Source organism: Sinohyriopsis cumingii, chromosome 14 (assembly GCF_028554795.1).
Source record: "Sinohyriopsis cumingii isolate HCF-2022 chromosome 14, ASM2855479v2, whole genome shotgun sequence".
NCBI classification, from domain to species: domain Eukaryota; kingdom Metazoa; phylum Mollusca; class Bivalvia; order Unionida; family Unionidae; genus Sinohyriopsis; species Sinohyriopsis cumingii.
In genome coordinates, this window is record NC_142974.1 from 126,025,372 (window position 1) to 126,039,498 (window position 14,127).

General features: G+C 34.8%; 1 protein-coding gene across 1 annotated transcript; it reads right to left on the reverse strand.

Annotated features, from left to right (window-relative positions):
- Positions 1-525: 525 nt before the first annotated feature.
- LOC149784794 (uncharacterized) lies at positions 526-1,962 on the reverse strand. The gene has a single exon (XM_089932807.1). The coding sequence runs from the start codon at positions 1,687-1,689 to the stop codon at positions 955-957; it is 735 nt and encodes a 244-aa protein (XP_089788933.1). The 5' UTR covers positions 1,690-1,962; the 3' UTR covers positions 526-954.
- Positions 1,963-14,127: the final 12,165 nt, after the last annotated feature.

Here is a 14,127-nt window from a genome sequence, read left to right on the forward strand (position 1 = left end):
GTGAACAGACTTTTATATATTGTTCAGCTTCAACAGACATTGCTGACAATCAAGATTAGGCATGTTTTTATGTAACTTTAGTTACTCATCTTCAGTTTTCCAGATCCATTTGGATGATGGTGTACACACCATTTACTACTTCTAAATGACTTATTCGGCTATAACACAATATGGTACATAGCACAAAATTGTTTTGTGGACACTGACCATTGTGCTATACACGGGTTTCCCTCTGATATTAATTCTAGTGGTATATGTTATAATGTACTATAGCCAGCAATTATCTCAGGAACAAAAACCTGCAATCTTAAAAAAGATACCGGAAAAGGTAATTATATTTCATACCGTATCATATGAATTCAGTAATGATTTTGGACAGATACTTCATAAACGTGGCTGCTTGTGATTGGTAAATGTTACAATTCTGCTGGAAAAATTCTATATTAGACGACATATCAGTGGTACTTTTGTACACAAACTTTTCTGTGTAGAGGAGGTAGGATAGCAAAGACTTCAAAGTGAGGTAATAACTCTTCTTTAATCTACTACATATGTGAAGTCCAAGTAATCTCGCCCCTTTACTTTTCCAAAAAAGGACAGTGACTAGGCTCACTATTTCCTCTGAAAATTCCTGTTTGGTTTGGAACGTGAACAAGATAACAATGTTGGATAACATTTGCCTATTAAAGCTGCCTAAATATCTGAATGGCTTATCTCTGAAGTATGCAGACATATGCATACTCAACTCATTATTTGCCTAAACATATGATCACAAACATTACATTTTAATGCTTTATCTCTCTTATGTACTATCACGTGCTTCTTGAAAAGACTAACAGACCTAAATAATTGATTACAAACCTAACAGTTGAATGGTTTAACTGAAGGTTGTTTCCTATTATGATTTTTCAAAGACCTACTTTTCATAAAGATTTTACCACAAATGTCACATTTCTATGGTTTATCTTTGGTATGTCTCCTTTCGTGTACCTTTAAAGTACTGCTCTGACTAAACGATCGATGACAAACTTCACACTTAAATGGTTTATCTCCAGTGTGTATTCTCCTGTGCTTTGTCAAAACGCTACTAACCCTAAACATTTTATCGCAAACATCGCATTTGAATGGCTTATCCCCAGTGTGTATCCTTCTATGCGTCTTCAAATCGCCACTCTGTGCAAACATTTGATCACAATCTTCACATCTGAATGGTTTATCTCCAGTATGTATTCTCCTGTGCCGTGTCAAAACGCTACTTAGCCGAAACATTCCACCACAAAATTCACATTTGAATGGCTTATCTCCTGTATGTATCCTTCTGTGCGCTTTTAAATCACCACTCTTTGTAAACATTTGATCGCAAACTTCACATACGAATGGTTTATCTCCAGTATGAATCATCATGTGCATCTTCAATGGACCACTCTGGTTAAAAGTTCTATCGCATACTTCACATTTGAATGGTTTATCTCCAGTATGTATCCTCATATGCACTTTCAATGACCCACTCTGGCTAAATGCTTGATCGCAAACATCACATTTGAATGGTTTATCTCCTGTATGTACTCTCTTGTGCCTCGTTAAGCTACTACTCTCTGTAAACGTTTTATCACAAGCTTCACATTTGAATGGTTTATCTCCAGTATGTAAAGTTCTGTGCTCCTTAAAATCAACACATTGCCTAAACATTTTACCACAAAGTTTTGAATAGTATATCGGCTATATCTTCGTGTGTGTTTTTAGTATAGTTCGCTCCACACATCATCTCGACCTTTGGAGTGCAGTATATCCATCCGAAGACACGAGTTCATATTTTCCCATACAGATGCAGTAAACGTTTTATTATACGCTCATTTTCTTATTCTACCTAAGGCTTAATTATGTAAACAAAAATACACTAGACGAAACAAAGTTACTGAATGTATGCCGTATTCCAAACTAAATACACAAGCGCAGGTTCACCATTACACAACACCAACATTATTAATGGGTAGGTAACTCCACCCAGATCAATTTGATCGCACGCTACACATTACTCTCGAATGAAAATGGTGTTTTGGACTACTTTAAAATTGAAAATTGGAGTCATATTGTGAATGAATGCGCATTGCAACAACCTTTCCATTCGATCTGGAATGAATAGATTTTGGTATTGTTGTCGATTCTACGAAATTGTACGATTATGGACTGGACTTATATGTGAGAATGCTACATGAAATACATCTGATTCAAGCTACAAGACTGTTGTGGGTTGACATCTGCTAGGATGTTTCTGTTCTGTCATTGAATTTTTGAAATCATAATATGGGGAAAATATGAATTATTTCAATTGCAATTATCAACAAGACGATATGGAATTTAATGTCTATTTCATTTTGAGCGCAGTAAGGAGGATTCAGTTGCGCTTGGAATATAGTCTAAATTACAGTACATTTTCTAAATATGTAATCAAGCTTGAGAACTCTCGATGTGGCTCATGTAATTCGGAATTGCAGAACTAAGAAAGTACATTTGGAGAAAATTAAGGATGCAAAACTGTAAGTATACTTTTTGCCTTTCTTATTACCAGGTAAAAAGACCGTTTATGCCCTTTCATTTGCATGCTATTTGTAAGGACCCTGTCTCGCGTCTATAGCTAGCCTAAATCCGAAACATTGCATCAAAAAAGTTAACGCGGAACGTACCAAAGCAGGTGGTATATGGCAGTTCAAGAAACATCTCGTTTTGTTCAATCAGAAACAAATTTAATCAACCAAAATGTAAAGCATCTACTACGAGAGTGTACATGATTTGTTTACAAAGTAGTTCCTAATACATTATTGGTCACACGTGAGTTCAATATGAAGTTACGCGCGAGTGCAATGTTGTAAAGTACTGAACGATTCTGACAATGTAAAGTTAACAGAGAAAAAAAAAATGAGCATATAATAATATCCGTTAATGTTCACGTTACCGTAAAATAAATATACGTAATCTTACCGAATGCGATTCATGCATCACATGAGTCTGATGTTTTATTAATAAAGTACGGTGAAATCTCTGACAACACGAAATCACCTTATCGGTACTATAAATTAACACAAGGAGTGTAAACGTGACCCTAGCATCCACTCGATTTGACTTTTGTCACGCGTCTTTTATCGCTTCAGAATCGCCAAAGGACTTAAAAACTACACATATTCATTCAAAATACAGTAACCTTTATTTTCACCATTACGGTCACAAGGCCGTTGTGCAGGATTCCATCAGGCGGAAGTAGCCGATTCTGCCACGGGATGAATAACACTTTGAAAGTAATTTCGCAAAATAAAATGTTTAACTTGCCTTTTATATCGGATTGTATCATGTGATAATATATATAAATTTCCTAAACATAAATATATAAAGTTAGGATAGTAGAAATGACGGTTGATGACGTCATCACACTTCTAATATTAAGGTATCAATGGACAGTTTATCTTGTGAATTTTTATCCGACAATGACCAATTGCAGAAAAATAAGAATAATTTTACACTGAAGATACAAATGAAAACAAGCTAATGATTTTTCTAGAAAGCCTGCATGTGAGATTTTGACTGCGGCAATCAGATTAATTCCCAATACAACTGGTGGCTTTTATACTGAACCAACACTGCCACCATCCTCTCTTTTATCCATTCATTTTCGACAAAAAAGAGCTGTTTTGAATATTTTCATGTGACAAGACGGGTAAAAGAATCAATATGTGCCTTTTTTCATGAATAAAGTTCACCAGTACTATAACAAATTAGCATACTTTTCATCACCCCCTCAACCATCTCGATTTTTATATATTTACCTCTGTAGCAGACTTACGTAAATACGTAAGCCAAGTCGACTGTTCATTTGCAGCCCAAGTTCCACGTTCGATCGCCACTGGTAGTGTAACCGTGACAGGCAGTCACCAAACAAGCCAACCCACTTTCAAGCCTAACTCAAAGTAAATCTAAACCACATTACAGATTTAGCTTCTGTGTGAATTTATAATGCTAGGCTTATCATAATCAGGTTCATGCCTTCTACCTTAACAATTAAGGAGGTGTCAAAATATGAAAATATCCAGTGAGACCTAAACTCGAGACGGATGCAGGATTCGGTAATATTAAAAGACAACACAAACTCTGCTCCGTGATCGGTATGGGTATTAGACCCTAACGTTGATTTACTGCAAGGTAGAATCTGATGAAATAGGCTAATTCCGCCTGGTTGTATCCCTAAGGTGACTCACAGTACTAATTCAGTTCCCATAGTAAACAAATTCAAATGCCATGATATTAAATATTCAATAACTTAAATTTCTGAGTGCTCATGATCAAACCGATATTTATCAGCAGAGATGAAACCTGTATGTCAGCTTCTGTGTAGAGGAAAGGACATGAGCCGTCGCATTTTCAGGACCTGCATGTGTTTGAAAAGTGTGCTTTCAATTCCGCACCATAGAGTCAGGTGCTAATTTTAGTAATAAGTCTTCCAATCTCAATACTGCTAAAGGACAGAAAAATTCCATCAATAAAACAATGTCTCTATTTCTTTTTCCTCTTCCAGCTAGGAAAAGCTCTCAAAACATTCTTTTTCCTAAAACATAACTTACATTATTATCCAATTCTGGTTATCCAAACCCATATATATTCTATTTTATGTTCACCCATTTCCAGGCTGGTTCCCATTTCAACATATAAATGTTCTATTGTCCATATATTCCTTTTATTGTCAATGTATAATTGCACTCTCTGTTTTAATGAATAATTGTAAATAGAAATGTATTTTGTCAACAAAAATGGAATATTCTTATTATAATTTGTAACATATTTTATCTCATTTAATGCATTACATTACGTGAGCCATATATTCTTAATATACGTGTTGGAAGCATTCGGAAAAAAGAAAACGCGCAAGGCAGGTTTATAAGTTTACTAACAGAAAATATCCTATAAATTGGCATATGTTATATCTAAAGAAATAAAAGAACTATGTATATAATGTATACGTGTCAATAGTTTTATGGTTAGAGCACGCATCAAAGACGAGCAAAAACACGCACAAACATGACAAAGACGGCACAAAGACATTTTGAACTGACTAAATTGAAAAATACTGAATTGTTTATTCTAATGTTATTAAAATTGAAATGTTTTATGCAAAGTGATAACAGATATATGTATATATAATCTGGAGTGTATGATTGTAGATTTGGCACTTATTGAAACAAAGTCGTAGAAGTACCTCACTAATGTTTGATTCTGTTTCTTTACGAATGTACTGTGAATTTGACTTGTCTTTATAAAATACATTTGGGAATGCAATAGAAATAATGGTTTAAAAATATTTGAATAGCACTTTAGCAAGGTAATATATTGCATAATCAACATTTTGAAACTGTCCGTATACTGCTGCTGTGTTACACTGGACAACAAATTTTTACAAAAGTCATGTTACTGAAATAAAATTAGTCAATTCTTATCAATTTTTATGTGCTGAACACGAATATGACAGTCAAATTGCAAAATTGGCTCTAGTTTTTTTTGTAATCTGCAAGAAATTAATGTTTACATAACGAAATGCATTCCAATAGTAAAAGGTCAACTGTAATAGCCTACCTATAAAAAAATCAAGTCATTGACTACATCTTAGATTTCTTCGCCTGTCTCTTGTACAGCTGTTCGGGAGCATCTCTGAGGAGTGTCCAGCAGTAGTCAGCCAGCATTGTAGTGGACCATTTTCCCTGGTATCTTTGTTCCATTGTTGCGATATCTTGATGAAAACGTTCGCCGTGTTCATCACTAACAATACCACAGTTGCTAGGAAAGAAATCCAAATGGGAATGAAGGAAGTGAATCTTTAGAGACATATTGCAGCCAAGTTTCTTATACTTCATCAACATGTCTTCTACTAGTTCCTTATAGTTTTCTGCCCTAACATTTCCGAGGAAGTTTGTAGAAACTAGGCGAAAAGCATTCCATGCTTGTTTCGCGTCACCTTCCAGCAAGTTGTTGAACCGGTCATCTTTGAAAAGCTCTCGAATCTGAGGACCCACAAAAACTCCCTCTTTAATCTTTACTTCGCTGAGTCGAGGGAATTTTTCATGCAGGTATCGGAATGCTGGCAAAGTCCGGTCAATGGCTTTCACGAAGTTCTTCATCAAACCTAGTTTGATGTGAAGGGGTGGTAGCAAGATTTTCTGAGCCTCAACCAGAGCTGGGTGTTGGATATTCTTCTCTCCAATGGCTACATTCTGCTGTGAGTCCATTCCTTCCTCATGTAGTGCATTTCCCTTGCTCGGCTATCCCACTCGCATAAGAAACACATGTATTTTGTATATCCTTGCTGCAGTCCCATTAAAAGGGCAACTACCTTCAAATCACCACAGAGGTGCCAGCTGTACTTGTTATACTCAATGAAATTCAGTAGCTGCCTTAAGTTATCGTATGTCTCTTTCATGTGGACAGCATACGCTACTGGAATAGATGGAAGAATGTTTCCATTGTGCAAAAGCACAGCCTTGAGACTCAGTTTCGAAGAGTCCACAAATAGTCTCCATTCTTGTGGGTCATGAGTGATTTTTAAAGCATTCATGAGGCCCTCAATATCGGAACAGAATATCAGATTACTTTCCTTTCTGAAGAAAGGCTCCAATTGCTGGTGGCGCTTTCGATATGCAGTAATTGTGACATCTTCTTCTAGAAGATTCCATTGTTGGAGTCTTGATCCTAGCAATTCTGCCTTGTTCTTTGATAAGTCCAAATCACGAATCAGGTCATTTAGTTCTTCCTGTGTTATTCTGTGTGGGGTTGATGATGCACCACAGTGAAAATCTGGATCACTGCATGCTGATGGACCAGGAGAAGAACAGGTCGACTCACCTTTGTCTTCGTCAGATGAATCAAGAGAATATTCTGCTGGAGGTTCTGGAATAGGAAGTCCCTCACCATGTGGAACTGGTCTCAATGCAGACGGAATGTTTGGGTAGACTATTCTCGACTTCTTTCGCTTCGTTATTCCGCCGGAAAGAGGAGGAACCAAGCAGAAGTAACAGTCATTTAGGTGGTTGCTTGGCTCTCTCCACACCATTGGGACTGCAAACGGCATTGATGACCTTTTGCAATTCAACCACTGTGAAAGCTGTGTTGTACATGTAGCACAGCATATATGCGGAGCCCAAGGCTTGTCTTGGTCACCAACCTTGCATCCGAAGTAAAGATGATATGCCTTCTTCACTTGAGAATTGATACTTTTCTTCTGGTTGGCAAATGTCACTTCCCCACAAATATAGCAAAAATTGTCCGCGGTATTAACACACTTTCGAGGCATTACTGTTCTTTATTGTACGTAAATGGATAAAATAATAAGTTTTATGTAACAGTAGCTTGAACTGTCTCGCACAACGTCTAAAATATTTTAAATGCTGAACCTATCTGATTGGGCTTTATATAGTACACTGCTTACGTCAGCTTCAGCAGCCGCCTGGCATTAGTATAATAGGCCTACACATGTATAGTACACTGCTGACGTCAACTTACTTCAGCAGCCGCATGGCATTAGTATTGCATTGCATCAGAAAATGATGCAATCAACTGTGGATGATGTGAGCATGATGGTATTATGCAATGTTACATCATTATTCCGGATGTTGTTGCAGTCCTACTGGAGAAATTTACACAGTGAAACATAGAAAATGAGGTATATGAATATCTTCAAAACGAGAGCCAATACAAATTTTTCACGGTTATATTCGTGTTCGGCACACCAAAATACTACAGATTAGGGCCTTTTCAAGTCAGTAATGATTTCACTGTTGACCAGTGTTATTGACTTGTGATTGCAGCAGGCGTTGTCGCTTCTTAATCGGATTACAGTAAAACTTCAGTAATATATGCCATAACTTTTATATCAACAGTGAATTGTTTCCAGTATTGTAAGTTTAAAAACGGGTTTGTTCTTTGTACTGCCACAATATTAGTTGAGTAATATATATATATATATATATATATATATATATATATATATATATATATATATATATATATATATAAATGATTAACACATACAAAGCAAACATTTTCTGATTCTGATATAATTTTTCATATATATTTTGTAATAACAGTAAATGTTACCAAATTTTCAAAGTATTTGCCAAATTTGCCCTGTGTAGTTCTTCTCCTGATACCTACCGTAATGAAATATCTTTTAGAATTTACACGAAGACATTTCACTGTCATTAAGATATAGAAACAGTATAGTAAAAGTAACAAGGCTCTTGTGAGCGCATTTATCGATATAATTAATAAACTAATTTTAGTTTTAAAATTTAATCAAAATATAGTTACAACAAAGTTTATTCAATCGTAATTTTTTTAGAAATCTGCACATTGACTGACATAACAAAATTTCCAAATGAAAATTATCGATCGGTATGGACTTTTACAACTGAAGTTCGGCTTTACAGTGGGTCAAAAAAGATAATTTGGATTGAACCATTACTGGAGCAGGGGGAATCAGGGTACGATACCTTGAACAAGATGTCGCGCGCATTTTCATTCATCTCCAGTATGCATGTTCAGCTCTGAATGGGATAAGTGAGTAACATACGGTATTCTTAACTTGTATACATGATATTTCTTCAAAATTACAAGTTAGCATGATGTAAAATTTAACCTAAAATAAATCGAATTGACATCCGTTTATATAGTCTTTTACTTGTATGAATGTACATATTTGTATGGGAAAAATTAATGTGTACGAATTGAAATAAAATTCATGACATATCATACAAAGATATGTGCGAACTTACATAACTATCTCGAATTTAATGGACTTATGTGCCATTTATTTTTCCTAATGAACTTTTCCCATACTTTATTTATCAATAACGACATTGTCGCGTATCTGTTTATGATTTGTTATACATCTTCTTCTCTCCCTTTCACATCATAATGCGCGACCAAAACCGGTATAAAGGGGACCACCCCTCTTGCTTGTCTGTGCCAAAAATTCTCTAAGTACGATATAACTGAATTTGCCGTTAAACATATTTCGAGGAATTTATACAACAAAATTCAATAGAATTTTAATGAACAAGGCACGAATATACAAATGAATGTTTAATGAAATGTTCCCAAAATGACACATATAGTTACTCAGATTACGTACATGAGCTACTTGAGTTGTACCATAGAAGTGACCATTGAAGTTGACGAAAATTCAACATCCATTTTTCAAAATGTCTGACTCTATAAAGAGCGAACTGAACAGACTAAAGAAACTTTTCTAATTCTTATATATATAAATATTTTCAAGTATTATTGATATTCAGTATGTATATACCCTTTTTGTCCGTCTTTTCGTTTCTTATTCCATCTCTCGAAATTGACCATAATTCAACATGTTTAGAAAGTTACACGAGGACATTGTATGGTCAGTAATGTCCACGTGTAAAATATTTAATTATTTAAAGAAAAGAACGATCAATCAATAGACAAGCAAATACTTTTAATATTTATATGTTTATTTATATAGATGTTGTATCAACAGTAAAAATGTTGCAGTACTGTACATACATAACGTCTCTCTACCGTTTTGAGCAATTCTCTTTTCACAGTAGTTACTATATGTACATGTAAAATATATGCACACGATGACATTTCTGTATCAGTTTTCAACGAGATAAAATATGTTTCAAGTTAAAGACCAATCAACACATATAAAAAGCATTCATTTCTAATTCTTATATATTGTGTTGGTTGTTTTTAAAAAGTATATCAACAGTAAATATTTTCCACTACTGCCAGTTTAAATATATATCTGCCGTCTTAAGATATCTTTTCCCTGTCTGTATGTGTCTTTGTCCGTCTTTGCGGTGTTTAGTTGGACCGCTCATTTTATCCTGATCTGTTGACGTCATATTCTTGATTCCGCCTTAACCTGTGGAATAATCGATTTGTTTATTAAGAGGTGATAAGCTTTCATACTCAGCCAAAATGGATTTCTTTGCAGAAAAGAAATTGACTCTTCCAGACTTCAGGACGAGTACAGATTCCTTGCACACAGACCATTCTCTTCAGAACATATTGAACGAATGGTTTTGAGCAGTAAGTCAATATGAATCATGTTTAAAACATTCGTGCACGAAACGAATACGGTGATTTCAGCTACATTTCTAAACGCTGACGTGAAAGTTCAATGAGAAAAAAAAGCGGATATCATTTGCGATATTCAGTGGAAGGAACTATAATTAAAACATTTTGCCTTAAAGATATTGTAGACGCTTTTAATGGATTACTAGTTACACAGAAATCTGTTATTGGAAAACCGAAATACGTCGCAATACACACCGTGTATATATTGCGGTATAGGTGGAAATTGTGATTTGAATAAAAATAAAGAGCAAAATAAACTGTGTGTGATTTTGGTATAAATTATTTTTTTCTTTTATTTATAACACCTTCACTCAATGATGCGACTGCAGTTGATTGGAAAGAGCTGAAAAAAGTCGAATAGCAGTAATACTTGCACAGAATGGTGATGTTACAAATTAGTGGCAATGTATTAGGCCAAGAATCCCAGTCATAATAATCGAATTCCTCTCATTCATGAACTGCATTTCCAGTGCCTATCAATATGAAACAACGCATGCTGCTTTCAGGTATGGCTTGATATTATCGAATATTTTGTTTTAATGTTTTCTTAATTCCCAAACCTCTGACCAATTTGTTAAGTACAAAAAACAAAATGCGTTGGTCTATCAATTAGCACAATGCTAGTCATGTGGTTTTCTTTTAAAACTGAGAGAGAGAGAGAGAGAGAGAGAGAGATGTTACATCTTTTCTTAGATGACCCCATGATCCCATTACAAAATAAACTATTGGCTTTGTCCACTGCTCTAAAACTGTCTACTAAAGTTGCTATTCTTAAAGAGGAACACATTACTATGTATGTAACAAAGCTGTTTCATCTCTCCGCGACACCAGTATGTTTCTGTGTGTGTGTGTGTGTATGTATATATATATATATATATATATAGTCTCTTATTATCGCATAAATTGATTTGTAGTCATCAGCATCCACTTTCTTGCCATAGACTACTATTGTCACGTGGTCATATTAACGTAGTTAAGCTCTATTGTTAGACGAAGAAACACCTATGTACGTCATAGTCTGGCCATCGTTGAATGCAATTTCAGTCTAATTATATTGAAAAATGACCTTAATTTCAATTTGTGTAGATATTTTCGAATCGAACAGAGACAATGTTGTTGATATTTAGTTTAAAGTGAAAAACTATACTTCGATTCGGATTAGCAGAACTGATCTGCACGAATCACTGCAAGGCCAAAGTTACATGAACCGGATATTGGTTGTCTGCTGTTATAGGATGCTGGTTATCTGCTGTTAAATTGGGACCATTACGATGACCAATTTACAAGGAAATTACCAAACGTTAACTGCTGAATATGCAAAAGTATGTAATTTCGAAACGATTAATGGACGCTATTACAACATAATAAATATTATTTATAACTGATAAATGATCAGTGAATGACATATAGATCTGTTAAATGGTCTATATATTTGCGAGAGTCACACCCATTATGAGATGCAACAGTTTAGTAAAGTAACACTGATGTACAATTGGCTAATTTGGTGACCATTCCTAAAAGTTACGTTGATATTGACAGTTCTTACATTTCATCTACTTCGAGTGAGGGATGCTGATCGGTAATGAAATTGTTAAAGTAATCACAGCAATTTCATATTTCGTCCGTTTAAAAGAAAAAGACGAAATGTTAAGAAAAAATAAGAACATATATAAAAGAATACGTTCTAGTCTATACAGTCCGTTCATCTTTTTTAACGCAACTCTCGGTTCTCGAGAGAAAGCATCTTGCAGTTATCTCATTATCACAACATTTGTTTGTATTTTTTTAGCTAACACTGTTTGGTAGGGATGAAAACAAAATTATTAGAAATCCCATCATTATCAGTTGTAAATTAAATTAGATTCTGGTCATTAAGCCCTCATAGAAAGTCAAACTACTCTGACAGAGCAAATCAACTTCGTGCCATAATAAGATTTACGTCAGCTACTCGAGATGCGATGGCAATACAATTCTTAGTGGATACAGCATCAGTAACACTGTTAGTAGGGTTTATTCTGTGTGGGCCATGGATGAAAATAAAGTTTCCTTGTAGCCAGAGGGACAATTAGATTGAAAAATGTATTACCCAGCTGAATCTACACTGGTCTTTCCTACAAAACAATGTCAGATATATATGTATGTTAACAACACTTTGATTTCTCTAATCATTCATAAATCAGAGATACAACTCATCAATTAGAACATACTATGTTTACTTGAAACTATTCACCAAAAGTTTTCGAGTAAAACAATGACTCATTCGCCAGAAGTTAACTGTAAAATTTTTTTAAAAGAGAGCTATTTCATTCAGGAAAAAACGTAATAATAGAAAAAGATAAACTCTATTCACACAGATCATTACGAATCAGAAATCATCAGATTATTGTGCTACAGTCAGGGCCGGCGCTACCATATAGGCAAACTAGGCAGCCGCCTAAGGCGCTGATTTCAGGGGGCGCATTTTAAAAAAATAATATTGTTTATAAATTTTGAAATTGATATTTTCCGGAGGGGGGGAGGTGCGCCAGAATCTAATCTTGCCTAGGGCGCCAGATGGTCTGGCCGGGTCTGACGCCGACCCTGACTACAGTAAAAGTGTTATGCGAAGATCTCTCATTATAGCAGTATAGGTATTGTGCAGATTTTCACAACATATATGAATAATTCAATAAGATGTGTTTTTACACGATTCTAATCTTCGAATGATGGAATGCTTGATCATAATAGGGATTTTGATGACCATGGTACTAGAAGGGCAGTTTGAAAGGTTCGTAAGTCTGGTTTACAGTCTTTCAGTCAGACTTTTCTAATCACCTTTTAGAGATTCTGACATTTGTGATGGAGTGCGAAGTCAGGTTCCACTGTCTATAAAAAACGTTGGCACTTGCAGAAACCATGTCATGTGAACACAGGGTATGTGCTTTTACCACCCGGCCCAATAAACTTACACAACCCTACTTTGATGACCTATCTTGCAACGATGTTTGTTATATCTTTAACTGATTGACAGACGTTTCAGACAGAGAGCACATCAATGCATTTTTTTATCATGCAAGTGCAGGTTTGACATGTGCTCTCTATATGATCATAGCTTTACAAATTCTTTAATCAGTTTGCATTGGGCAAAGTGGATGGAAAATTGAACTTGCAATTGGTGGATTTGATCGTCCCACATAATATAAAACATTCTCACAACTGAAAGTAAATAAATACAGTAAAATAAAGCATGAAATATTTTAAAGAAATCACATTATATATTTGTTTTCAATTGCAGAAATATTGTCCTTGTTTTTTTCTTCTTCTGTTTGCACCATCAAACAATATATCCATAATTAATTTGAAAAAAAATGCATGTAGATATGTAGATCAAGAAAGACAGAAAGGGCTAGACAGCAAATTCGGTTATAAGGCAATGCCAGACGAATACATGTAAGAAAAAGATAAATGGGTAGATAGATAAAAATTTTAGAAATGGCTGGATTCGTACGATTGAGTGATACTTAGGTAAAAGACTTTTAACTGAAAATTTAAATTAACAAGAGTAGAACTGTGTACAATTTTAATCATATTGTAATACACCACAGCATTTGTTATATCAATGTTTTCACTTAAAGTGCAATTGATCAAACAAAAACAATGTCCCTCACTGAAACATACTACTACTACTGTTTTGTGTAAAGAGGTTGACTCACTGACTCAAAAAGTATTTTGACTTGAGACTTCATGAAAGTATATCAAATTACATTTTTTTAGGTGATATTAATAGTAATTATTATTTAATTTAGGGCATTGTGTAAAAATGTGTAGGACCCTGTGCAAAATGTTGATAAAAGAGGTTTAAACAAAATAAAGAAAATAAAGAAAAGGAGAAAAACATGGGAGATTTTAAGTGAACAGTACCTCTTTGTAGAACAAGTGACATTACTGATATTGTATATATTGTATGCAGATGTAAAGATAAAAAGATACACAAAA

Coding starts and splice junctions, on each gene's coding strand:
- LOC149784794 (XM_089932807.1), bottom strand. CDS start 1,689: ATGTTTAGGCAATGTGTTGATTTTAAGGAGCACAGAACTTTACATACT.